This window comes from Nerophis ophidion, linkage group LG05 (assembly GCF_033978795.1).
Source record: "Nerophis ophidion isolate RoL-2023_Sa linkage group LG05, RoL_Noph_v1.0, whole genome shotgun sequence".
NCBI lineage: Eukaryota > Metazoa > Chordata > Actinopteri > Syngnathiformes > Syngnathidae > Nerophis > Nerophis ophidion.
This window is the reverse complement of record NC_084615.1, coordinates 63,992,812-64,019,482: the sequence shown is the minus strand read 5'-3', so window position 1 is coordinate 64,019,482 and position 26,671 is coordinate 63,992,812. Positions and strand designations below refer to the sequence as shown.

The 26,671-nt window shown below is 39.2% G+C and overlaps 1 protein-coding gene and 1 long non-coding RNA gene across 6 annotated transcripts; one reads left to right on the top strand and one right to left on the bottom strand.

The window, feature by feature from the left end:
• Nucleotides 1-14,485, bottom strand: hdx (highly divergent homeobox). Of its 3 annotated transcripts, none has more exons than XM_061901759.1 (11): nt 14,340-14,485; nt 10,114-10,259; nt 8,831-8,977; nt 7,583-8,746; nt 7,453-7,503; nt 6,578-6,718; nt 5,120-5,315; nt 4,959-5,035; nt 3,995-4,093; nt 3,781-3,903; nt 1-3,693 (listed from the first exon to the last, which is right to left on the bottom strand). In XM_061901759.1, exons 2-11 carry the CDS (start codon nt 10,177-10,179, stop codon nt 3,439-3,441), a joined length of 2,319 nt encoding a protein of 772 aa, XP_061757743.1. In that variant the 5' UTR covers nt 10,180-10,259; nt 14,340-14,485; the 3' UTR covers nt 1-3,438. The 3 variants fall into 3 exon arrangements, with proteins under 3 accessions (XP_061757743.1, XP_061757741.1, XP_061757742.1); XM_061901757.1 differs by having other exon boundaries at nt 6,578-6,724; nt 14,340-14,483; XM_061901758.1 differs by lacking the exon at nt 14,340-14,485 and adding an exon at nt 13,895-14,069 and having other exon boundaries at nt 6,578-6,724.
• LOC133553495 (uncharacterized) lies at nt 13,926-24,700 on the top strand. Of its 3 annotated transcripts, none has more exons than XR_009806926.1 (4): nt 13,926-14,092; nt 14,460-14,592; nt 18,975-19,126; nt 24,483-24,700. It is a non-coding gene; the product is annotated as an uncharacterized LOC133553495 (long non-coding RNA). The 3 variants fall into 3 exon arrangements; XR_009806927.1 differs by lacking the exon at nt 24,483-24,700 and adding an exon at nt 20,904-20,969; XR_009806925.1 differs by lacking the exon at nt 24,483-24,700 and having other exon boundaries at nt 13,930-14,092; nt 18,975-20,080.
• The last annotated feature ends 1,971 nt before the right edge of the window (nt 24,701-26,671 follow it).

Genomic DNA, 26,671 nt, shown 5'->3' with positions numbered 1-26,671 from the left:
AAATTGCCATTTGTTATATTTGTTATAACTGTGTGACATGATACATTAATGAACATGTAGAAAATAAATTTGACAGATTTTGGCCAATGGCTGATTTTCATCTGTGCCTCATTGCAAAGAAACAAGCCAAGGGGTCCCACTAATTCAGCGTTATCGTGAATTGTATTTTTCATGCACCTATTTTGCAAGTGGAAAAGTTGGTCCCTGAAAAAAATGCCTACATTAAATTGTACCGCGGATGTCGTTGTGGCTTGTGCAGCCCTTTGAGACACTTGTGATTTAGGGTTATATAAATAAACATTGGTTAATTGATTGAAACCGGTTCGTGGTGCAAAAAAGGTTGGGACCACTGCCATAGGGTACCAATTCCCGGAATCATCAAAGGTACCAATTACTGGTACTGTTGTGTGTGTTGATAAATGTTTGTTTGTGTAATAATATATTCTAAAATATTCCCCTATAGCATTTTAAAATTAGCCAATTATCATAACTGTCTTGTTATTTCTGAGTCTCATTTGCATGCAGTTGCAATTCCAAGACATAAAATGGCAGTATGGACCACGGAGTGTTGCCTAGCTGGAAAGCAGTCTTTGCCATGAAGCCTGAATGTCCCATTTTAGTTATGTTGGTCCCTACAAAGGGTTTATACTTGAAGTATTTTACAAACCCTGTTTCCATATGAGTTGGGAAATTGTGTTAGATATAAATATAAACGGAATACAATGATTTGCAAATCATTTTCAACCCATATTCAGTTGAATATGCTACAAAGACAACATATTTGATGTTCAAACTGATAGTATATGTATAATATATGGTATATATTATTTATTATTATTATTTATTGTGAACGAACTGTGGTGCTGAATTTCCCCCAGGGATCAATTAAGTACTTTCTATTCCATTCAAAATATTTTTTTTTGCAAAATAATCATTAACTTTAGAATTTGATGCCAGCAATATGTGACAAAGAAGTTGGGAAAGGTGGCAATAAATAATGATAAAGTTGAGGAATGCTCATCAAACACTTATTTGGAACATCCCACAGGTGTGCAGGTGGGTGCCATGATTGGGTATAAAAAAAGCTTTCCAAAAAATGCTGTCTTTCACAAGAAAGAATGGGGCGAAGTCCACCCCTTTGTCCACAACTGCGTGAGCAAATAGTCAAACAGTTTAGGAACAAAGTTTCTCGAAGTGAAATTGCAAGAAATTTAGGGATTTCAACATCTACGGTCTATATCATCAAAAGGATCAGAGAATCTGGAGAAATCACTCCACGTAAGCGTCATGGCCGGAAACCAACTGTTACCTTCGATCCCTCAGACGGCACTTTATCAAAAACCGACATCAATCTCTAAAGGATATCACCACATGGGCTCAGGAACACTTCAGAACACTACTGACATTAAATACGTTTGTCGGTACATCTGTAAGTGCAAGTTAAAGCTCAAGCGAAAGCCATTTATCAACAACATTCAGAAACGCCGCCGGCTTCTCTGGGCCCGAGATCATGTAAGATGGGCTGACGCAAAGTGGAAAAGTGGAAAAGTGTTCTGTTGTCTGAAGAGTCCACATTTCAAATTGTTTATGGAAATATTCGACATCGTGTCATCCGGACCAAAGGGGAAGCGAACCATCCAGACTGTTATCGACGCAAAGTTCAAAAGCCAGCATCTGTGATTGAATGGGGGTGCATTAGTGCCCAAGGCATGGGTAACTTACACATCTGTGAATGCACCATAGTGCATTCAATTGAATATAGGTTGAAAAGGATTTGCAAATCATATAGAAACGGGGTTTGTATATTTTACACAATTGCTGTTTGATTGTTACTTGCGTCTTAGTTATATATTTCGGAACTGAATGTGGAAGTGTTGAAATAGCCATGCAAAATTGCTGATCAGTAGCATTTATTGACCTTCTCGAAGCTGTTGAAGTCCCATGTTCAACTGCAACCCACCTGGTTCAGCCCCTGCTAACGTTCCGCCAGGCAGGGCTTGAACCTGAATCCTCCGAATGAGAGTAAGAGAGCTCCCAGCATCCAGCTGAAAGCTTGAGCTGGCAACTCAATGGCTAGCGCAAATTCCTGAGACTACAGGAAGTTAGGTTTACCAACATACACTTGCACAGCCACACTGGGTGGCCACCGTTTCACACACACCTCACTCTGATCCGGGTCACGGCACTACTGTAACCCGCCAGGTACAGCTCTTCGTTTCTGCACTGGGCTCAATGAGAGCGAGAGAAAGCACGCTAGACATTGCGCTAAAATCACAAAAGTGTCAACTCGAATTCTCCTACAAACTCTGAAGGCTTCGGGAGATGAGGTTTACCATTGTACATCTGCACAGCCAGACTGGCTAACCTCCATCCGACAATAGTTCAACATCTCATGACTTTTTACACAATTCGCTTCTCCCTAACAAGGAGTTAATCGGCAAAATTTACAAAAGGTGCATGATCCATTCATCAAGGACCATACATTTTGACAGAAATGACCATGGAGTATGCCTTTATTACTTTTCCAGTCTCTCTGTTGTGGCCTCTTCCTTTTGAGAGCATCTTGTGCAAGGTATTGCAATGGAGAGGTGTACTGTTGATAAACTAATAAGCGGGCACTTGATGTAAAAAAATGATGACTATATCCGTCCCATCTAATTCTCAGTATGAACGTGAACCGATGGAAAGCGAAATGTCTTCTAAGACAATCTGAAGAGTCCGGTTGCAATCAATTGAATGCCCTGAGAATTCAATAACCTGCATGAATGAGAATATTCACTGATACAAGATAAAATTAAGATGCCAGCAGGTGCATCTGTGTAAAAGTATGTTGTAATCCTCACCCACTGACAGCTGAAGTCGAGTTGGCTAGACAAAGATGTGATTGACCCAGCTTTGTAGTGTAAATTTCTGCCTTGCCCCAGATGAGCGTGAGATTCCGGGTGGTTAGTGTATGTTGGTAAAAGTCATTCCTCAAGCCATTTAGTTACGGGGTTGGTCTGCCCGGTCCAGCCCTTAAAGTAATGATTTTCCTCTTCGGACATATTATACATGATGTTACAATGTTGTCTAGTCATGTTAAACAAAGCGTTAAATATTAAGGTTCATGGATTTAGGCGTGAGCTTGCACACAGTGTTGGATACCTCGTTCACCTTTCTCTGTTAATTTTAGGTTCATTCTGAAATTTCTCCCAAAAGCACGATATTTTTTACTTTTTGTGAGTAGTATAAATGCATAAATAGTCACAAATAAGTTGGATTAGGTTCTTATTTTATATATTCTTCAGAATGAACCACAGCAAGACAAATAATATTGCAATAAAAAATGAATTGTTAGCCCAAAGGTAGTGAAGCTTCAATCCACAGGCACTGAGCGCCGAGCATGTTTGTGACAATGAATAGCGAGTAACCTCGGTTTAAAATAAGTAGATGAAATAGTCAAACTTGTTCTTGTACGTCTTTCATTTGCTCCTCTGATACAGAGGGCTCAGTAACTTTAAAGGAAACGTCTTCTTCAATGTGGACCAGGGGGATTTCTTCGATCGCAGGTTCAACACAGCCTGTTGCATTGGTTGTCAAGGTTATGTTGTAGTTGGAAGACTTGTCTTCCGACACAACATCAGGCAGAGCTCCTCTGTCCATGGTCATGTCCCTGACCTGCTCCGAAGCCTGAGGTAGACTGGCTATGAGTTCCTGAACACACAGGGACATCAATTAACAACACATTTAAAAATGTTCGGATTTAAATGTAAATAAAATATACTGCTTGATGGAATGTACCAGCTGTTTCTCCACATCATTATTTCTGACAGCGATGAGCAGCCTCTTAGTGAAGGTTGCAAGGTCCTGGTATTTTTGTTTTTGGTTCTCTAGCTCATTCTCTAAAAACTGCACTTCCTCGTGCTGAAATGTTTGAAACAAACAACATTAACTTGAGTTCAATAAGCAAAATGATTATTCAGAGAGAGGTTTGAGAATGTGTGTGTGTCCTTGCCTTGAATTCTAGCAAGCTTTGCATTTGCTCTAGATCTGAAGCCACTATGTCACCCTCATCATAATCGTCCTCTTCATCCTCATCAACTACTTCGACCTTCTGTAAAAAAAACAAAAAAAACTTTAAGATAATTTCAAACGGGAATAACAAGCTGTACTTATATAATAATAATAACAATAATAATAATAACAATAATAATATGATATAACAATAGTCCTGCCTTGCCACATCGCGCTTCAAATATTGCGATTTCACCACATCACAGATTTATTGAGAGATATAAAAAAAGAAAATACATATTTTTACAATTTTGGGTGCTGAATAAAGCATTTTTAGGCATAACATGACAAATAATGTCAACTAAACATGTAAATACTACACTAATATTGGCCACTGAAGAGGACAGAACCAACCAGAGCGCGCGTGTTCAGTATCGTTGCCATTGATTGGCTCAGCCACATGCAGCATTGCTATAGTAGTTTTAAAGGGTGTAAAAGTAACCAAAGGGTGTTATTGCAGATCTCTCATATTGCTGAAAAAAATATTAAAAGGGTTGCAAACAGGTTTTTTATGTATTAACTTTGAAAATATGAATGAATGATTTCTACTTGGCTAAAATCAATTGATTACTGTCACGTCCGGATTCATTAACACTATATACTGATATATTATATATAAGACTAATACTGTACACAAAAATCCGTGCATCATATGCGCTTTACATTTTTGAAGAAACATTTATTAATGTTTTATTATCTCAGTGGATCTAAATTAGTGTACTCAAACAAATGTTTTTTTTTTTGATCAGCACACTCATCACTTAAGAGGCCAAAAATTGAGACCAACTCATCAACCATACCTACTCTACATGTACAGTATTCATGACAAAACTATATAATAGTTACTTGTAAAAAAGTTAAATGTAGCATGAGTGAACTGCAGAATCAAACAAATATTCAAGTACCACATTATTGGCCAGTGGTGCAGCAATGGTCACATCTGCTTCATCTTCTTCCCTATGGACTGTGTCAATGTTGCTATCTGGAGGTAAGAGCACTGCTTTACTACTGAGCTGCACAGTTCAAACAGAGGTAAACGATGTGAGTGCTATATCAATGGGCCCACCTTCAGAGAGGCCAAGGCTGTCATTTAAGTCATCACCAAGTTCAGGTGTTCTGAGTTGATCCTCGTTCGGGCTGAACACCACTGGAGATTCATTCCGTGGGGAGCTCAAGCTTGTGAAAACAGCAGGCCCGCCTCTAGGTGGTGGTATTTCAATATTTATCAGACGGTACTTTCTTCGTCTGTTGCTGATCCATGTCTGACAGCCAGAGAGCACAAAGACACACAAATAAATACAGTAAGTGCTAAAGTGTCATAAACTAAATACAACCTGGATAGTTTTCCTGAATGTCAGACATGATGTTTTGCTCTATAAAAGATTGATTGTATAGTATTATGTATTACACTAACTAGATAACAGTTTTAACCATAGCAAATTGAGGCCAAACACATTCATCCTGTAGGTGGCAGTATGTCCACTGCTCTGCAAAGCATTAGAGTTTGTAAGAATTTTATTAACATGTAATGTTTACTTGCATGGCACATGCTAAAGCCATGTATATACAATACATACAATATTATCAAATGCTTAAGGTATAAGGTAGATATATTAGGGTGGTCAAATTGAACCATTTAACTCATGTGTACTAATCACGTTTGAATTCCGATTAATCACCCAATTTATTTAGATTGCACATGCTCCTTTACTTTAACGATGAATCCTGAAACTCCAAATTGTGTGCTAGATTGCAAATTTCATTTTAAATGTTATATTATATATATATATATATATATATATATATATATATATATATATATATATATATATATATATATATATATATATATATATATATGTGTGTGTGTTTGTGTTATTTTAGTTTTTAATACTCATGCAACTATATCCTCACTTGAAGCAAAATTATAATTAAAATAGACATGGACTAAAAACAAGAATACATTGGATATTCAACAATTTCCAGTCTAAACATTGTTTTAGTTAGGGCTATGTTATTTACATTTTACACATAAATGTATGGTAGACCCATACATTAACTATAAAATAAATCTCTGAAATGCATGAAATACCACAAAGAAATACGCATACAGGTGAAACTTAAAACATTTTAATATTGTGCAAAAGTCCATTCATGTCAGAAATGTAACTTCAAATGTGAATCTCTTTTTGATTTGATTTATGACATGCAAAGTGAGATATGTCAAGCCTTTATTTGTATATTGCTGAGTATCATGGCTTAGTGTTTATACACTAAGCCATGATCTCAGACATTTTCTGAGATTATCATTTGGAAGTTTTTATAAGCTGTAAATCATAATCATCAGAATTATCTCCAAAGAAGGCTTTAAATATCTTGAGTTAAATGTTATAAGCCGTTGTCATATATCAAGCTTTACTTTGTAAATCTAATTGCTGGAATAAAGGAACCTTTGCACAATATTGTAATTGTTTGAGTTTCACTTGTAGTTTCACTTGTATTTTCACTTGTTCAGTGTTTGTACCTTGACTATTTCAGGGTCTACATTAAGTTGGTTTGCTGCAGCAGCAATCTTTTCCCTGCACACTGAGCCCAGACTGGTCATTCCCCTTTCCCAGTAGCGCTTCAGCTGAATGAGATCCCCGTCACTGAATTGTGTCCGATCCTGCAACTGAACACACAAACATGGACACTGACGCAAAGCAACGTCTAATTTTAGAAAGCAGATGGCGATATTACAACAGAGGAAATGAAGAACCATGACACATTAATCAGGTCAGTTAAGTCAACAACAACTGTCCTGCACAGTAATTAGGTTTCAATTTTATGAGACTAACAACTTTTGCATTATTTTTAATTTAATTACAGTATGTCTAATACCAACACATGCACACATCTGCAAATAAATGCAGAGAGTAGTCTTCATAATGCATATTTTGTATTGGTATAAAAGCAAATTAAACAAAACACCCTTTAAGGGTACATTTTGAATATATGAATAATTTTTGGTCACTAGGTACACCTGCAAAATCTAATGACATATCTTACAAGAAAAGAAGTGTTGCAGCTGGGATAGGCTCCCCGCGACCCCGAAAGGGACAAACGGTAGTAAATGGACGGATGGATGGAAAAGAAGTGTATAGCTGTATGCTTCTTTCCATCTAATGTAAGAAAATAAGGTAACCAAAATAACAAACAGCTCTTAGCTATAAAGCTGTAAAATAACTATAAAAATAACTTTTTTTTACTATTACTCCACAATCAAACCTGGGCATTGTAATATGGCACAATTATTTGAGACAGCTCTCAAACTGAATCTCACTAGTTTATGCAGGTCACAGTGTACCTAATGAAGTGTATTTTGCAAGCTTGGGCTAGATTTGGCTCATCGGGACTCACGGTTCTCTTTCTGGAGTTGCTGATAACCCAAGGGGCAGCACTGTCTGAAGTCTACAACCAAAGAAAAAGACAAATCAAGCTTGACGTTTTAATTGGCTCAGATTGGATGACTTCACAACACCTCCCTCACCTGTAAACTCGCCTCCCCAGAAAGCGAGGTCTGTGCGAGCAAGCAGTTTCCTTGATAAGATGAGTTGTTGTGAACAAGGTTTTTGGAGATGGCCGGGGTCAATGACTGGTTTCCTTTGACTAAGGACGTCTGCTCCTGACTGGTGTTATTCTGAGCAGCCATATTCGCAAGTTCTTCTTCCCTTTGCCACTCATTTTCCTCATCTGCGGTTTCCATGGCAATAGAGAAGTTATGACTCATATCCAAAGTGTGTGAAACTGGCCTCTCCATCTCCTGGCCTTTCAGAGTACCACCAAATCCGGGCTTACTTCTGCTGCTTTCACCTCTGTCTGCTAAGGTAAACACCTTTCGGATACATGGTGTCTGCTCATAGGTCGGGCCAGTTTTTTTGAGTGGGAGGGAGAGCAGAGTCTTTTGTGGAAGAGGTGGTGGTGGTTGGGTATTGGTGCACGAGCTGGGTTGAAGCTGAGCTTGGGACTGAACAGAGGATGACCATGGACGAGTCTGTGCAATACCAAACGGTCGAGACCAGCTCGGAACGAGCCCTCCAGCTCCTGCCGTCAATGCTACATCCCTGAGGGACAGACTTGCCTTCATGTCCCTTCCAGCAGCGTAAACTAGAGATGCAGAGGTAGAGGTGAATGGTGGATTTTGAGAGACTGACATAAGTTTGGAGTGGAGAGGTGACGAACTGGAGCTGGTCCTGCTCTGCAGGGTCTGGCCAATCAGGGATGAAGCAGGGAGCGCTGAGATCTCAGACTCTGACTGGGGCACGGAAGCGGTGTGTTTTGGTCGTGAGCAAGTATTGGAGTTGAGGGAATAGATACCAGACAGTATGACATCATTACTGTTGTTGTTGTTGTTGTTGTTTTTCCCACTGCTGAGAGGAGGAGGAGAGGAAGCAGAGCAAGATGATGTCGAAAAAGTGGGGAAAGTGGATGCTGTAGGGTGAAGGTGAGCACGGTTCTGGATGTTGCGGGCAGCAGTGATTTCAGCAGGCAGCAATGCTGCCGCTGAAAGCCCGTGATTGGGTAGAGCTCCCCCAGCTAATGTGTGATTGGACAGCAGTCCCCCAGCCATTCCATGACTAGGTAAGGGATGCGACATGCATCCATTCTGGTCTACTCTGGAGGCAATTTTCCGTCTTTTGTTACCAACCCATGTCTGCAGGGAGAACGGGAAATATTAAATACAAAGAGACCAAGATAAACTAATTTACAAAAAAGGAAATAGTCACATTTCTCTTACCCGGACAACACTGAAGTCCAGTTTGGCCTCCTGAGCACATTGCAGAATTAGCTGGAAGCAAGCTTTGCTCTGATTGGTCATACCGTTATCATAGTAACGTTCAAGGATTCTCTGCTGGTCTGCTGTGAATATTGACCGCAGGTTCATCTAAAAAACAATCACAAAGACAGAATTGATGAAAAGTAAAGTATTAAAGTAAGGCATTTGGACATGTCAGTCTCATATAAGCCATAACTGTTGTGAATAGGATTGAGAGTGAAATTAAGAACGCCATTGAACCATGCCAGTCAGTCAAAACAGTGTGGCAGCAAGGCAGCACATGTCAACAGCAGTAAAGTGGATTTCATGTTTTATTCATTATCTTTTAAGTGCTTAAATTTAGCTGTTAAACTTAAGGATTCTGAGAAAATCGAACCGTGAGAGTACCACAGGGCAAGTGCCTGTTGGCATGTGAGGACAGTTCAGCTAGTTTTATTTTTTATTTGTTTATTAAACAAAAAGCTGATCCATCACCCTCCTGGTGTTTGTTTGATGTATGTACCGTATAGCCCTTTATATTGTGTTCAAATAGTCTACACTTTGAATAAAATATGGACTTTGGTCAAGGCTGGAAATCGTTATTCATAATTACATTTGCTTCAATATACAAACTTTTCCATTTACTAACTCTGTTCAAGAACCAGTTAAGTGTGTAAATGAAGGTTTCATTGTACGGTGCCTTGCAAAAGTATTCACCCTGCTTGGTTTGTTACCTATTTTGTTATTTTGTACACCCTGTAATTTAAATGTTTTTTAATCTGATTTTCATGTGATGGATCTGCATAAAACAAACTTCTAAATGCAAATAAATGGCCAGATAATTAAATACTTATACTTAAGTCATGACTGTTGTAATTACTGCTCTATTTTGCAAGTGTGTGCCCTGGGATGACCTCTTTCTATCTGGCTGAAGACATCATTGCTGGGCAACTGCATCTGAGTGTGGGAAAAGATTACCAGGGATAAAAATTACGCAGGGGAAGACGCGTATGCCTGATAAGAAGCAAATTCTCAGAGACTACTGATGATAGTTGCTTGGTTAGGAGTGGGCCCTTAGTTACAAATAGGTGGGCCAGAACAATGGGACATGTGTCACATACTGTATGTTATACACATCTGTGAATATCTGAGTTGGTCAGACTCTCTTGCTTGGGCCTAATGAACACTAAGGTGAGATAGTGTTAACCCCCCATTTGATTTCCAAAAGGTTCCTTTTGTCAACAAAAAAAGGTGATTATACTCACAGTCTGAAGGCCACGCCTTTGTGGCCATGAATCCATGCTGCTACTCGATGGCGATGAAGCCGTCATGCTGATCACAGCAAAGCCTCCATATTTTTATGTTGTCAGCAGCCAGCTTCTCCTCATCCTGTCTCAGTGCACCAAAAACACTGTTGGAAAAAATGAAAACAGAATACTTTGTTAAAAAGTTTTGGTCTAAAATCAGAAGTAGATGGCACATTTATCAGAATTGCAATTAATATTGTTTTTTATTTATATTTACTTGTTTCTATAGAGCGTCTCCACTATTTCTAACCCTATCTATTGGGGTATTTATCATTAAACATTACCTTTTGCTAAATGGTATACTTAATTTTGCATATTGTTTTACCTTAACACTGCCCAAGCTATAATCTGTCTTTGACTCCAAATTGTTTATTGATGTTTAATTTGCCCCAAAACCTTCATCTTTTCTTCACACACAAGAAGTAAACACAATTCAATTGACAAAATGTTAACAAACACAATATTGTTACTTTTAGGAATGCACATTAATGGACATATAAACGCAAATGTGCCAGATTGTAAACATTAGCTACCATAATGTTTTATATGTAGTACACAAGTTGATGCCAGTACAGACTAAGTCCATTTAAAAAGCACATACAGTAAAATAAATTAAAAAAAACATCACAAGCAGATACCCTAACCCTACATGAAAATACTAGACTCAAAAATAACCAATAAATAAAGAGACCCAAATATAACAATAAGTTGCTGCATGACATGAATTTAACAGATCAAAAATCAAAACTGACCATTGCAGTTATAGTGGCCATAAGGCAGATGGAAAAGTGCTGTAGTGTAAAAAGTGCATGTGTGCTTCAAGAAGAAAATGCACACCTCCGTTATGCAAAACTGCCACATAGCAGTATTGCACACATGGCTAGCTTTTGTCAGATAAGTTTATGGTACAATGTATAATATAGTACTGGAAAAAACTACATACGTGTATGTAATATGCATACATGGCTGTGAGTATGACTGCATGGCAATACTGACATAATTAAGCATGTACAATTATGTAAATTATTCCTGAGCGTGGCCACCGCTGCTGCTCACTGCTCCCCTCACCTCTAAGGGGGTGGAACAAGGGGATGGGTCGAACCTAGGGAGTAATTTCACCACACCTAGCGTTTTTGAGACTATTATCCATCCATCCATCCATCTGTTCGGGGTGGCGGTGGTGCTGGAGCCTATCTCAGCTGCATTCGGTCGCCACCTCATCACAGGGCCAACACAGATAGGCAGACAACATTCACACTCACATTCACACACTAGGGACAATTTAGTGTTGCCAATCAACCTATCCCCAGGTGCATGTCTTTGGAGGTGGGTGGAAGCCGGAGTACCCGGGGGGGGGGGACCCACACAGTCACGGGGAGAACATACAAACTCTACACAGAAAGATCCCGAACCTAGGATTGAACCCAGGACCTTGGTATTGTGAGGCACACCCACAAACCCCTGTTTCCACCACGCTGCCCTTGGTACTTTAGGTTTAACTTTAAAAGTAATGTGTGTAATAATCATCATTATCAGTAATAGACATGTATCAATCCGTTGTGGTGAAGAAGGAGCTGAGCCGGAAGGCAAGGCTCTCAATTTACCGGTCGATCTATGTTCCCATCCTCACCTATGGTCATGAGCTTTGGGTTATGACCGAACGTGTCCTGGGCATGACGTTGAAGTGCCTCCGGCAGTCGAGGTTCCTCTATGGGGTCTTGGGGCACTAGGAGGTTAACCCCTTTACTATTGTTACCCCAGGTGGCCCTTGGCAAAGGCCTAGTACCTGACTGCCTCCTAGCCAGGGATACGGTGAAGACCTCAACAGCGGAGCAGGCAGAAGACGGTAGATTTTAGAAGTACCACAAGGGCTGCGATGGCGGGAGAAGGCTGCAGCAGAAAAGGGTCCCCAGTCGTCTTGGACTCCGTACCACTGGACCCTGACCCGATTCTGTCAAGGATCGTGTTGTGACGGTCTGTGCACCAGTCTCCACACGTTAAAACAAAGTCACACACAGGCCTCCTCCCTAAAGGGATACACCCCTCCCAGAAGGATCGTCATACTCGTTCGAGTGACCGCTGATGATGACGATGACCAAAAGGACACGATCACGGGTACAAGCGGCCGAAATGAGTTTCCGCCGCCGGGTGGCGGCGCTCTCCCTTAGAGATACGGTGAGAAGCTCTGTCATCCGGGAGGAGGTCAAAGTAAAGCTGCTGCTCCTCCACATCGAGAGGAGCCAGATTAGGTGGTTCGAACAGCTGGTCAGGATGCCACCCGAACGCCTCCCTAGGGAGGTGTTTAGGGCACGTCCGACCGGTAGGAGGCCACCCAAATTGAGGCAAAGCTCTCAATTTACCGGTCAATCTACGTTCCCATCGTCACCTATAGTCATGAGCTTTGGGTCATGACCGAAAGGAGAAGATCACGGGTACAAGCGGCCGAAATAAGCTTCCTCCGCCGGGTGTCGGGGCTCTCCCTTAGAGATAGGGTGAGAAGCTCTGTCATCCAGAGGGAGCTCAAAGTAAAGCTGCTGCTCCTCCACATCGAGAGGAGCCAGATGAGGTGGTTCGGACATCTGGTCAGGATGCCAACCGAACGCCTCCCTAGGGAGGTGTTTAGGGCACGTCCGACCGGTAGGAAGCCACGGAGAAGACCCAGGACACATTGGGAAGACTATGTTTCCCGGCTGGCCTGGGAATGCCTCGGGATCCTCCGTCAGGAGCTGGATGTAGTTGCTGGGGAAAGGATAGTACGGCCTTCCCTGCTTAGACTATGGCCCCCGCGACCCGACCTGGGATAAGCGAAGTAATAGACATACAGAAGAGGTAGGACTAATAAGATCTGTTTCTTGATCCTTCTTTCAGACATGTAGATTTGTACAAAACCATAACAATCTTTGTTTTTAATTCATTCATTATGTTTTAGGACACAGAGCACTGCAATCAGGGTAGTTTTTTTTTGCTGCAGTTTGTGTTAATAATTTATATTCACGGTGGAAGAGGGGTTAGTGCGTCTGCCTCACAATACGAAGGTCCTGGGTTCGATCCTGCGCTCTGGATCTTTCTGTGTGGAGTTTGCATGTTCTCCCCGTGAATGTGTGGGTTCCCTCCGTGTACTCCGGCTTCCTACCACTTCCAAAGACATGCACCTGGGGATAGGTTGATTGGCAACACTAAAATTGGCCCTAGTGTGTGAATGTGAGTGTGAATGTTGTCTGTCTATATGTGTTGGCCCTGCGATGAGGTGGCGACTTGTCCAGGGTGTACGCCGCCTTCCGCCCGACTGTAGCTGAGATAAGCGCCAGCGCCCCCCGCGACCCCAAAAGGGAACAAGCGGTAGAAAATGGATGGATGGATGACAATAAACAATCTTGAATGAGAAGAGGTTTTAAAATATTTAGCGCATGCTTACTTTTACCGCATGCCTTTGATAAGCGCAGGAGTGAGAAGAGGTTTTAAATTAATTAGCGCCCTGGCAGCAATTCAAGGAAATACGGTATCATAATATATATCGTATATCGCGATATAGCCTAAAAATATCGCAATATTAAAAAAAGGCAATATCGCTCAGCCATAGTTTATATTAAGTACAGATTCCCATCATAACCTAACCAGTTATTTCCATGCCATCAATAACACTCTCTCTGTAAAATGATGGCATTAATAGCCTTAATACAGTGTCAGCAGATGCGTTTGGAAGTAAAAAATAAAAAAAAATAGTAGTGGTGTAACCAACTTGATAAAGACATCCCAGGAAATCACATGGATTGCAGCAGGACCAATAAGCATCCAGCAGCTTTATTTCGGCAGCCTCACTGCGCATGGCTACAGTCGCACAGGAAAACATAACGGCGATAATTACAAAAGAAGCTTGCGTTGGGATCGGGAATGAAACATGGGACTCGGGAAGCGGCGCAATTAGTAAACAATCCCGGTAAGCTGAGCACGTTAGCGTTTTAAAACACAAGTTAGCCTGCAGGCCCGAGCGGCCATGACTGTTGCCAGCAGCAGACGCTAGCTTAGCATTAGCATAGCTCTCCCAAAAGGGCTCAACTTTTCCTTTAAACCTGCGATTCCCCGAGCCTGAGCAGGGCCGTGGCCGCGGACTCTTGGCTCCGGGCAGACAGCCGCGTCAACCTGGCCGAACGCAACTCAAGAAGGACGTAAAATCACGTTCATACTTGCTGTGATCAATTCAAGACGAAGCTTCCAAAATTCAAGCAGATTTCTCTCCCCGTTGCTAGACAATGAAATCAGACGTCAGATCATCAATTCTAATCATGATGGTGACGTCGTTGCAGACAGGAGCCAATGGGAGAGCGAGATCATCGGCCTGACTTCCGGAGTGGGCTGAAAACTTAGCTGCGAGGCCACGCCCACCATTGACTTTGCTTGGAGGGGAGCCTGAAAGAGGAGGTCACACAGATGCAACATGTATGTTTTCTTATTTTGACAACTTTATTTAGTATTTATTCTTTGAACTCTACTGTTGAATATATTTAGAAATGTATTTGTATACATCAGATTTCTTGGGGTCATCTTAGATGAAAAGTTGATAGATAGGTAGATAGATAGATAGTACTTTATTAATTCCTTCAGGAAAATAAAAATTCCAGCAGCAGTGTACAAAGTTGACATCAATCAATCAATCAATGTTTACTTATATAGCCCTAAATCACTAGTGTCTCAAAGGGCTGCACAAACCACTACGACATCCTCGGTAGGCCCACATAAGGGCAAGGAAAAGTCACACCCAGTGGGACATCGGTGACAATAATGACCCAGTGGGACGTCGGTGACAATGATGACTATGAGAACCTTGGAGAGGAGGAAAGCAATGGATGTCGAGCGGGTCTAACATGATATTGTGAAAGTTCAATCCATAATGGATACAACACAGTCGTCAGACATCAATTTGAAAAAGTGAAAAGTAAATAATGGGTGTTTAAAGGCCTACTGAAATGCTATTTTCTTATTTAAACGGGGACAGCAGGTCCATTCTATGTGTCATACTTGATCATTTCGCGATATTGCCATGTTTTTGCTGAAAGGATTTAGTAGAGAACATCCACGATCAATTTCGCAACTTTCGGTGTTAAGAGAAAAGCCCTGTCTCTACCGGAAGTCGCAGACGATGACGTCACACGTGTGGGGGCTCCTCACATATTCACATTATTTTTAATGGGAGCCTCCAACAAAAAGTGCTATTCGGACCGAGAAAACGACAATTTCCCCATTAATTTGAGCGAGGATGAAATATTTGTGTTTGAGGATATTGATAGCGACGGACTAGAAAAAAAAATGATAAAAAGATATAAGTTAAAAAAAAAAACGCGATTGCATTGGGACAGATTCCGATGTTTTCAGAGACATTTACTAGGATAATTCTGGGAAATCCCTTATCTTTCTATTGTGTTGCTAGTGTTTTAGTGAGTTAAATAGTACCTGATAGTCGGAAGGGTGTCTCCACGGGTGTCTTGACGCGCAGTGTCTCAGGGGAGTCGACGGCAGCTATGGACGGCACAAGCTCAGCTTCTCTCTGGTAAGAACTGACTTTTTAACCACAAATTTCTCACCGAAACCTGCTGGTTGACATTTGGTAGGGATCCATGTTGGCTTGACCGCGCTCTGATCCATAGGAAAGTTTCACCTCCAGGAATTCTAAACAAGGAATCACCGTGTGTTTGTGTTGCTAAAGGCTAAACCTTCCCAACTCCATCTTTTTACTGTGACTTCTCCGATATTAATTGAACAAATTGCAAAAGATTCAGCAACACAAAACTCCAAAATACTGTGTAATTATGCGGTTAAAGCAGACGACTTTTAGCTGTGTGTGTGTGCAGCGCTCATATTTCCTTAAAACCCGTGACGTCTTGCGTACACGTCATCATTACACGACGTTTTCAAGACGAAACTCCCGGGAAATTTAAAATTGTAATTTAGTAAATTAAAAAGGCCGTATTGGCATGTTTTGCAATGTTAATATTTCATCATTGATATATAAACTATCAGACTGCGTGGTGGGTAGTAGTGGGTTTCAGTAGGCCTTTAAATGGAAACAAAATAGAGAAGTATTACAATAAGAATAAAAATAAAAAGCAACAATGGAAATAAAAGTATAACAGTGGAATAAGAATATAAAAAGAGAAACTAGGCAGTAGTGACCATGTTATGAAAACGTATTGCACTGTTATTGTTTTGCATCCCCTGTCATCCTAGTACCCCCCACCCCCTCTCCAGAGAGGAGTTGTACAGTCTAATAGCGTGTGGGACAAAGGAGTTTTTTAGTCTATTAGTCCTGCACTTGGGATGAAGCAGTTTAGAACTAAACAGGCTCCTCTGGCTACTGATAACTGTATGCAGAGGGTGACTGGCATCATCCAGGATGCTCACTAGTTTGTCCACAGTCCTCTTCTCTGCCACCGTCACCAGTGAGTCCAGTTTCATTCTGATTGTAGAACCGGCCCGCCTGATCAGTTTCTCCAGTCTGGAGGTGTCCCTCTTAGATGTACTGATGACATAGTGCTGTATTATACTTTATCTCTTTTTTTCAACCAAAAATGCTTTGCTCTGATTAGGGGGTACTTGAATTACAAAAATGTTCCCAGGGGGTACATCACTGAAAAAAGGTTGAGAACCACTAAAATAAGGTATCTAAAAACTTATCTATTTTGAACGAGGTTAGATGCAGTTTCCCGTATAACACAACGAGAGTGTTATATGGCTCAATTATTCTACCTTATTTCAATTATTGTGCAGAAATATGGGGAAATACATATCCCAGCAACATCATGCCTTTATTTCTTTCACAAAAAAGAACAATTTGTATCATTTTTACAGTGGGATATAGAGACCACACAAATCTACTCTTCATTGGGTCAAGATTATTAAAACTAAACGACATTGTAGAATTGAATACTCTATTAATGATCTTCAAAGCTAGAAATAAAGTTCTTCCGAAGGACTTACAAACGTTATTTGTGTTCACGTCTGAAGATGAGAACCACAGAAGGCCGTATGACTTTAAAGGCCTACTGAAATGATATTTTCTTATTTAACGGGGATAGCAGGTCCATTCAATGTGTCATACTTGATCATTTCGCGATATTGCCATATTTTTGCTGAAAGGATTTAGTAGAGAACATCGACGATAAAATACGCAACTTTTGGTGCTGATAAAAAAGCCTTGCCTTTACCGGAAGTCGCAGACGATGACGTCACAGGGGTGAGGGCTCCTCACATCCTCACATTGTTTATAATGGGAGCCTCCAGAAGCAAGAGCTATTCGGACCGAGAAAACGACAAGTTCCCCATTAATTTGAGCGAGGATGAAAGATTTGTGGATGATGATGTTGATAGCGTGGGACTAGAAAAAAAAATAAATAATAAAAAAAAAAAGTAAAAAAAAAAAAAGGCGATTACATTGGGACGGATTCAGATGTTTTTAGACACATTTACTTGGATAATTCTGGGAAATCCCTTATCTTTCTGTTAGTGAGATTAAATAGTACCTGATAGCCGGATGGGTGTGTCCACGGGTGTCTCGAGGCCAGTGTCTGAGGGAAGTCACGGCAGATACAAGGACGGCGCAAGCTCCACAGATTTCTGGTAAGAGGCAACTTTTTAACACAATTTTCTCAGCGAAACCTGCTGGTTGACAAGTGGTCGGGAACCATGTTAGCTTGACCGCTCCTGATCCATAGTAAAGCTTCACCTCTGGGAATTTTAAACAAGGAATCACCGTGTGTTTGTGTGGCAAAAGGCTAAAGCTTCCCAACTCTATCTTTGTACTTTGACTTTTCCATTATTAATTGAACAAATTGCAAAAGATTCAGCAACACAGATGTCCAGAATACTGTGTAATTGCGCGAATAAAAGAGACGACTTTCAGCCGCAAATGGTGCTGTGCTAATATTTCCTGACAGTCCGCGACATTTTCAACAAGAAACTCCGCGGGAAATTTAAAATTGCAATTTAGTAAACTAAAAAGGCCGTATTGGCATGTGTTGCAATGTTAATATTTCATCATTGATATATAAACTATCAGACTGCGTGGTGGGTAGTAGTGGGTTTCAGTAGGCCTTTAAACATCCAAGAGTGCGAACACATTTGAAACAAATGTGCTTGTCTGTTGCTGGTGTGAAAGCATGGAATTCTCTAAACAAAGACTTAAAAAACTTTAAGAATATCTTTGAATTTTAAAAGAGTTACAAAAAGAGAAAACTGGAATTATATCAAACTGAATTATGATTTAGATTGGATGTGTCATTGTGAAAATGCTTAAAGGAAAATTAAAAAGTATGTTGGAGTTCGGGTGTTGGGGGAGGGAACAGTTATAAAGTCATCTAAAATAATTTGTGTTAAAAAGGGGGCAGATAAATATAATAATAGTATTCTTCCATCTGCTCTTTTCTGATCATGGAAATGTATAAGAAACGAAAAAAGCAATGAAAGTTTCAACTGTACGTGGCTTGTATATATGCATTTTCATGAAAGGAATAAAAATAAATGATGATGATGATGATACATATGCGCCAATCTTTTTTTTATTTATATTTACTTGTTTCTATGTAGAGTCTCCATTATTTATAACCCTGTTTATTTGGTATTTATCATTAAACTTTAACTTTTGCTAAATGGTATCCTTAATTTTGTCTTTTATTTTACCTTAACACTGCACAAGCTATAATCTGGCTTTTGACTCCAAATTGTTTATTGATGTTTAATTTGCCCCAAAACCTTCCTTTTTTTCTTCCCACACAAGAAGTAAACAATTCAATTGACAAAATGTAAACAAACACAATATTGTCACACAGATGAAGAGCAACATGTCCATCCATCCATCCATTTTCTACCGCTTATTCCCCTTTGGGGTCCCAGGGGGCGCTGGTGCCTATCTCAGCTACAATCGGGGGAAAGGCGGGGTACACCCTGGACAAGTCGCCACCTCATCGCAGAAGAGCAACATGTATGTTTTTTTTTTTTTTGACAACTTTATTTTGTATTCATCCTTTGAACTCTACTGTTGAATATATTTTAAAATCTATTTGTATACATACATAGGCGCCGATCTACATTTCTGCCAATGGGTGCTCGGTGTGTGTATTAAAAAAAAAAAAAAAGGATGTTCGTACCAAACTCACCACAAAATAAACTATAATAAGATTGGTTTTTCAAAAATGATTGCCATCATAGTTGCCATCATTGCCAGGTGGGTGCTCAGCACACTGCAAAAAGTAAGTGTTCAAAAATAAGAATAAAAAATACAAAAATTAAAGGTATTTTATTTGAGCTGAGCAAAATTATCTGCCAATAGAAGAAAAAAATTGGGCTTTTCAAGACTTTCCTAAACAAGTAAAATTAGCTATCCTCAATGAACCCAAAATACCTTAAAATAAGTATTTTCTCACTTACAGCAACTGTACTGCTATATGAATACGTATGTTCTATTTTTTCATTAATAATAAAACAGCAAAGTCCATTTGGCTGTCATGTTTTTTTCATGCTTGAAATAAGAAATTATTACTTTAAAAAAATAGTTTTATACTTGTGACTGTTGATGACACAGCGTTGCAACACTTGATATTCTAGTTTCAAGCATGTTTTACTCAATATAGGTCATAACATCTCAGCAACTAGCTGTAATATCTCACTGAGACAATTTAGGACCAAAACCCTTAAAACAAGTAAAACACTCTAACATGAAATCTGCTTAGTGAGAAGAATTATCTTATCATACAGAATATAAGCAAATATCACCCTTATTTGAGATATTTAATCTGACATAGATTTGAGTTTTTGCAGTGCACCAACGGGATCCGCGCCTATTTATACATACATATTTTCAATTATATTTTGAATATGTATTTCAAATATTGCTTCTGTAAACTTTTTGTTTGAATAAACTGTCAGTTTAAAATGATGCTAATGTACTATGTTTTACTCTGGATTAGTTGTTACACTTTGCATATACTTGCTTTGAAAAAAAAAAACATTTTTAAGCCATTCAACAAAAAACGCTAATAAAATTAACATTAGTACTTCATTTACACTTGCACTACATACATACAAGATGAGAAAGTCTCTTAGTATGAGATCGGACCACTTTAACACACCTGAAGACAACAAGGACAGTATTGAACAATGTTCAATTATTTTAACATTTACATTTTTTGTTAATTTTATAGACCGAAAGGTTGAACATACATTTCTTATTACACCCGCCAGGAGGTTATGTAATAGTTGCCTTTGGTCTTTTATATAGTTAGCAAAATAACTCAAAACGTTATGGGCGATTTTCATTAAAGTTTCAGGAACTGTTCAAAATTAGATAAAGAATAGCTGATTTGAGTTTAGGCCATTTTTGGGAAATTTCTACTTCATTGTTTTACGTCTACACTTATGTGTGTATCGTAGCGCCCCTCAGAGACGCAAACATAGTGGAGACAAACAAGAGTGTTCACTCTTTTTCTACGTATGTTGCCACCATTTATTTTTGTTAAAGTTCAGCTAAGATGAAACCCAAAAGCTTACATGATCTGTTATTGGTTGTATTAAGCAGCTCAGCTTCTTACAAAGACTTCCAGCCACATCTGAAGAAGTACAAAGAGATTTTTTTTTAAGCTCCAGGTCAGTCTCAGGCTAATCTATGTATGGTTGGTTGCCAAAATACTTAGTTCTTGCCATTTATAATATAAAAAAAAGTAGCATTCAATTCTAATTTGTGGTATTTTTTCTGTACCTAGTGAGAAGTGTACCTCGAAAACAACAAAAATTGCGGCTGGAGCCCCAAAGCAGCCTCAGTCGGCTGGAAGGAGTGAGCTGTGGATGGGTTCATGTGCATCTATCTAAAAGACACATTAGACTAATTTTAAATAGAAATAAAATGAGCTGGAAAATATTAGTTTTTTGTTCAAAAAATGCCATGCACTTTGATCTGATTGCATATTGCATAAATACAAATTAAAAAGATTGGTTAAAATTATCTTAAACATTGGAAAAATTGCTTGTGTTGCCTATCCCCACTTTCTGTTATACTAGATTTTGCCATAAAATATACCGGTAATCATTTAAATCTTTTAGAAATGTTTTATATATATATATATATATATATATATATATATATATATATATATATATATATATATATACACATATATATATATATATACACATATATATATATATGTATAGATATATATACATACAAACCCCGTTTCCATATGAGTTGGGAAAATGTGTTAGATGTAAATAAAAACGGAATACAATGATTTGCATATAATTTTCAACCCATATTCAGTTAAATATGCAACAAATACAACATATATGTTGTCAAACTGATAAACTTTTTTTTTTGCAAATAATCATTAATTTTAAAATTTGATGCCAGCAACATGTGACAAAGAAGTTGGGAAGGTTGACAATAAATACTGATAAAGTTGAGGAATGCTCATCAAACACTTATTTGGAACATCCCGCAGGCGTGCAGGCTAATTGGGAACAGGTGGGTGCCATGATTGGGTATAAAAAACAGCTTCCCAAAAAATGCTCAGTCTTTCACAAGAAAGGATGGGGCAAGATACACCTCTTTGTCCACAACTGCGTCCGCAAATAGTCAAACAGTTTAAGAACAACATTTCTCAAAGTGCAATTGCAACAAATTTAGGGATTTCATTATCTACGGTCCATAATATCATCAAAAAGTTCAGAGAATCTGGAGTAATCACTCCACGTAAGCGGCATGGCCGGAAACCAACATTGAATGAACGCGACCTTCGATTTCTCAGACGGCACTGTATCAAAAACCGACATCAATCTCTAAAGGATATCACCACATGGGCTCAGGAACACTTCAGAAAACCACTGTCACTAAATACAGTTTGTCGCTACATCTGTAAGTGCAAGTTAAAGGCCAACTGAAATGAAATGTTCTTACTTAAACAGGGATAGCAGGTCCATTCTATGTGTCATACTTGATCATTTTGCGATATTGCCATATTTTTGCTGAAAGGATTTAGTAGAGAACATCGACGATAAAGTTCGCAACTTTTGGTCGCTAATAAAAAAGCCTTGCCTGTATCGGAAGTAGCAGACGATGTGCGCGTGACGTCACTGGTTGTAGAGCTCTTCACATCCACACATTGTTTACAATCATGGCCACCAGCAGCTAGAACGATTCGGACCGAGAAAGCGTCAATTTCCCCATTAATTTGAGCGAGGATGAAAGATTCGTTGATGAGGAGTGAAAGACTAAAAGAAAAAAAAAGACGAACGCAGTTGGAGCGATTCAGATGTTAGACACATTTACTAGGATAATTCTGGAAAATCCCTTATCTGCTTATTGTGTTACTAGTGTTTTAGTGAGATTATATAGTCATACCTGAAAGTCGGAGGGGTGTGGTGACCGCCAGTGTCTCTGAGGGAAGCCAAGGAGGAGCCAAGAGAGTCGCAGCTGCCTCTTTGACAGCTGCAGGAGGAACGACACAAGCTCCGCTCATGTCTACGGTAAGAGCCGACTTATTACCACAATTTTCTCACCGAAACCTGCCGGTTGACATGTGGTAGAGAACCATGTCCGCTTGACCGCTCTGTTCCATATTAAAGCTTCACCATCATCTTTAGGGAATGTAAACAAAGAAACACCGGCTGTGTTTGTTTTGCTACAGCCAAACGCAATACATGGCTTTCCACCAACATCTTTCTTCTTTGTAGTCTCCATTATTAATTGAACAAATTGCAAAAGATTCAGCAACACAGATGTCCAGAATACTGTGTAATTATGTGATTAAAGCAGACTACTTATAGCTTGGATCAGGCTGGAAGAACATGTCCGCTACAACCGGTAACGTCACGCGCACGCGTCAGCATACAAGTCATCATTCCGCGACGTTTTCCACAGGATACTTTGCGGGAAACTGAAAATTGCAATTTAGTAAACTAAACTGGCCGTATTGGCATGTGTTGCAATGTTAAGATTTCATCATTGATATATAAACTATCAGACTGCGTGGTCGGTAGTAGTGGGTTTCAGTAGGCTTTGAAAGCTCTACTATGCAAAGCAAAAGCCATTTATCAACAACATCCAGAAAAGCCGCCGGCTTCTCTGGGCCCGAGATCATCTAAGATGGACTGATTGATGCAAAGTGGAAACGTTTTCTGTGGTCTGACGAGTCCACATTTCAAGTTGTTTTTGGAAATATTCGACATCGTGTCATCCGGACCAAAGGGGAAGCGAACCATCCAGACTGATACAGTTCAAAAGTCAGCATATGTGATGGTATGGGGGTACATCAGTGCCCAAGGCATGGGTAACTTACAGATCTGTGAAGGCAACATTAATGCTGAAAGGTACATACATGTACAGGTTTTGGAACAACATATGCTGCCATCCAAGCACCGTCTTTTTCATGGACGCCCCTGCTTATTTCAGTAAGACAATGCCAAACCACATTCAGCACGTGTTACAACAATGCGGCTTCGTAAAAAAAAAGAGTGCGGGTACTTTCCTGGCCCGCCTGCAGTCCAGACCTGTCTCCCATCGAAAATGTTTGGCGCATTATGAAGCGTAAAATACGACAGCAAAGACCCCGGACTGTTGAACGACTGAAGGTCTACATAAAACAAGAATGGGAAAGAATTCCACTTTCAAAGCTTCAACAATTAGTTTCCTCAGTTCCCAAATGTTTGAGTGTTATTAAAAGAAAAGGTGATGTAACACAGTGGTGAACATGCCCTTTCCCAACTACTTTGGCACGTGTTCCAGCCATGAAATTCTGAGTTAATTATTATTTGCAAAAAATAAAAAATAAAGTTTATGAGTTTGAACGTCAAATATCTTGTCTTTGTAGTGCATTCAATTGAATATGGGTTGCAAAAGATTTGCAAATCATTGTATTCCGTTTATATTTACATTGAACACAATTTCCCAACTCATATGGAAACTGGGTTTGTACATATATATATATATATATATATATATATATACATATATATATATATATATATATATATATATATATATATATATATACACACACATATTTTTACATACATACATACATATATATATATATGTATATATATATATATATATATATATATATATATATATATATATATATATATATATATATATATATCCATATTTGTGTTACCCATTATCACAACTTGACTATACATGTATCTTATCTAGAAAATTCTTAGGTTTTCTGTTACCTTAATACACCTTAATCCATTCCATGTTTGTTACCATGTACTGGTAAACTAAAGGTGTTAAGTTCTGTACGTGCATACAGATGTTTTAAGTTCCTTTTTCTGACTGATAGAGGAGTGGCCCACCCCAGGTCCCGACCTGAAACAGCTACTGCATCCTCTGTGGAAACTGATCAATGGCCACCTGATAGCCAGGAGCAGCCTTATTCAACTGGCGGCCCGCGGGCCACAACCGGCTCACCAAACATCCCCCAACCATTGATGATGAAACCACTAAAACTAGGGTAGCTCATGTATGCAGCATTCCAGTCACCCCGCAGGGGCCAAGAGCGTGTCACAATGAATCAACAGTGGGGTGAGTAGTAGAGGACTACTTGATCAATCCTGAAAAAAACAATCTACATAGATTGAAAAAAATTTGACTTTTATCAACAAGGTATGAATATTCTGCCCTGAGCAATGCTTGAGTCATTGTTTTCTCGCGGACCTTTCAAGCTACAAGCAGACAACCAGCAACAATGGTAGAAATCCCAGCGTGTAAGCTTCATTACAAACCTTGTTCAAACGTTTATAAGGAAATATTGTGCATAAAGATATTTAGTTTTTTTTGTATTGAAATTGTTGACATTGTGATGTATTTTGTATTCATGGTCGCGTTGGTATTTGTCTGTGAGGTACTAGGACGATCAAAACTCATTCAATACATGTAGCGCTAAGTTTGACCAGTACAGGGCGAGAACGCTACATCTTAGGCTTAACTGTGATAAGTCACATACAGTGTGTGCAATGTTTGGTGTGTGAAGGTTTTGTAATTTCTTAATGCGTAAACATTTGTTGTTTATCGTGTGAAAACAGTCACACTAAAACGTCTATTTTGTTTATGTAAAACACACAATGGCCATTATTTATGTTAAAATACACAATTGGATGTTATACAGTTATGTTTATATTATGTTTATATTTTCAATCTTACAAACCTAAATGAAAGAAGTGTGAAGAAATAAAACTGAGGGAGGAAAAGATGGCAAAAGAAGGAACATAAATCCTCAACAAAACTTTGAGAGCTTCTTTTTCTTAATGCTTTTAATTAGCTGCACACGCTGGAAACGAGTAGCGAGGGCAGAATAATGAATTTATTGATAGTGCAGTGTGAAAGTGGATGTGTTTAATTTGCAATTAAGTAAACACAGTTTCAAAGGAATATAACCTGCAGAAGCACTTTCTGATGAAACATCCACATTCCGATTTCCGGCCCCAGAGCCCTTGGGCCCTTGAAATTACGGCCCCCTTCATCATGTAAACTACAACAACATGTATAGCCCTGATTTAAAGGCTGCGGTGTATGAATGATTTTTAAGATGAGACTTAAATGCTTCCACCAACGTAGCATCTCTAACTGTTGCCAGTAGGGCATTTCAGATTACTGGAGCCCGAATAGAAAACACTCTAGAGCCTGCAGACTTTTTTTGGGCTCTGGTAATCACTAATAAGCCGGAGTTCTCAGAACGCACATTTCTGGCCGGGACATATGGTACAATACAATCAGCAAGACAGGCTGGAGCTAGACCGTTTAGTATTTTATACGTAAGTAGTAAAATCTTAAAGTCGCATCTTAAGTGGACAGGAAGCCAGTGCAGGTGAGCCAGTATAGGCATAATATGATCAAATTTTCTTGTCCTTGTCAAAAGTCTTGCAGCCACATTTTGTACCAACTGTAATTTCTTTAATGCTAGACGTAGGGAGACCCGAAAGTAATATGTTACAGTAATCGAGACAAGCCGTAATTGCATGTATAATAATCTCAGCGTCAGCTGTGGTTAAATGGGACATATTTTAGCGATATTAATTAATATTAATCAATTAATATGAAATAATTGTATTTTTTTTTAGCCTGTCTCAAACACCAGACGTAAATATAACTGTCCTTCATGTCTAGGGCCCCTGGTAGCCTAGCTAACTTTCGATTGCTCTGAGAACTTGCATAATTCCTCTAAACTGGGGTCAAAAGCAGAATTATATTTCGAGGGACCCCATTACAACACTTTTTTATAATTTTTTTTTTTTACGGATTTTTAATTACAGTTTTCTGTAACATTTTTTTTTACTCAAATCAGACTTGGAATTTAATTTGATGCATGTACAAAAATAAATTAATGGGAAATACATTTTTCAATAACTAGTTTATTGAGTGCAAAACTACGTATTAAAACAGACATTTGCAAAGTTGATACATCTCCAACTGGAATTTGAACCAAGTACAACTGTTTACAAAACCAGCACTAATTCTGCACGCCACAAGAGA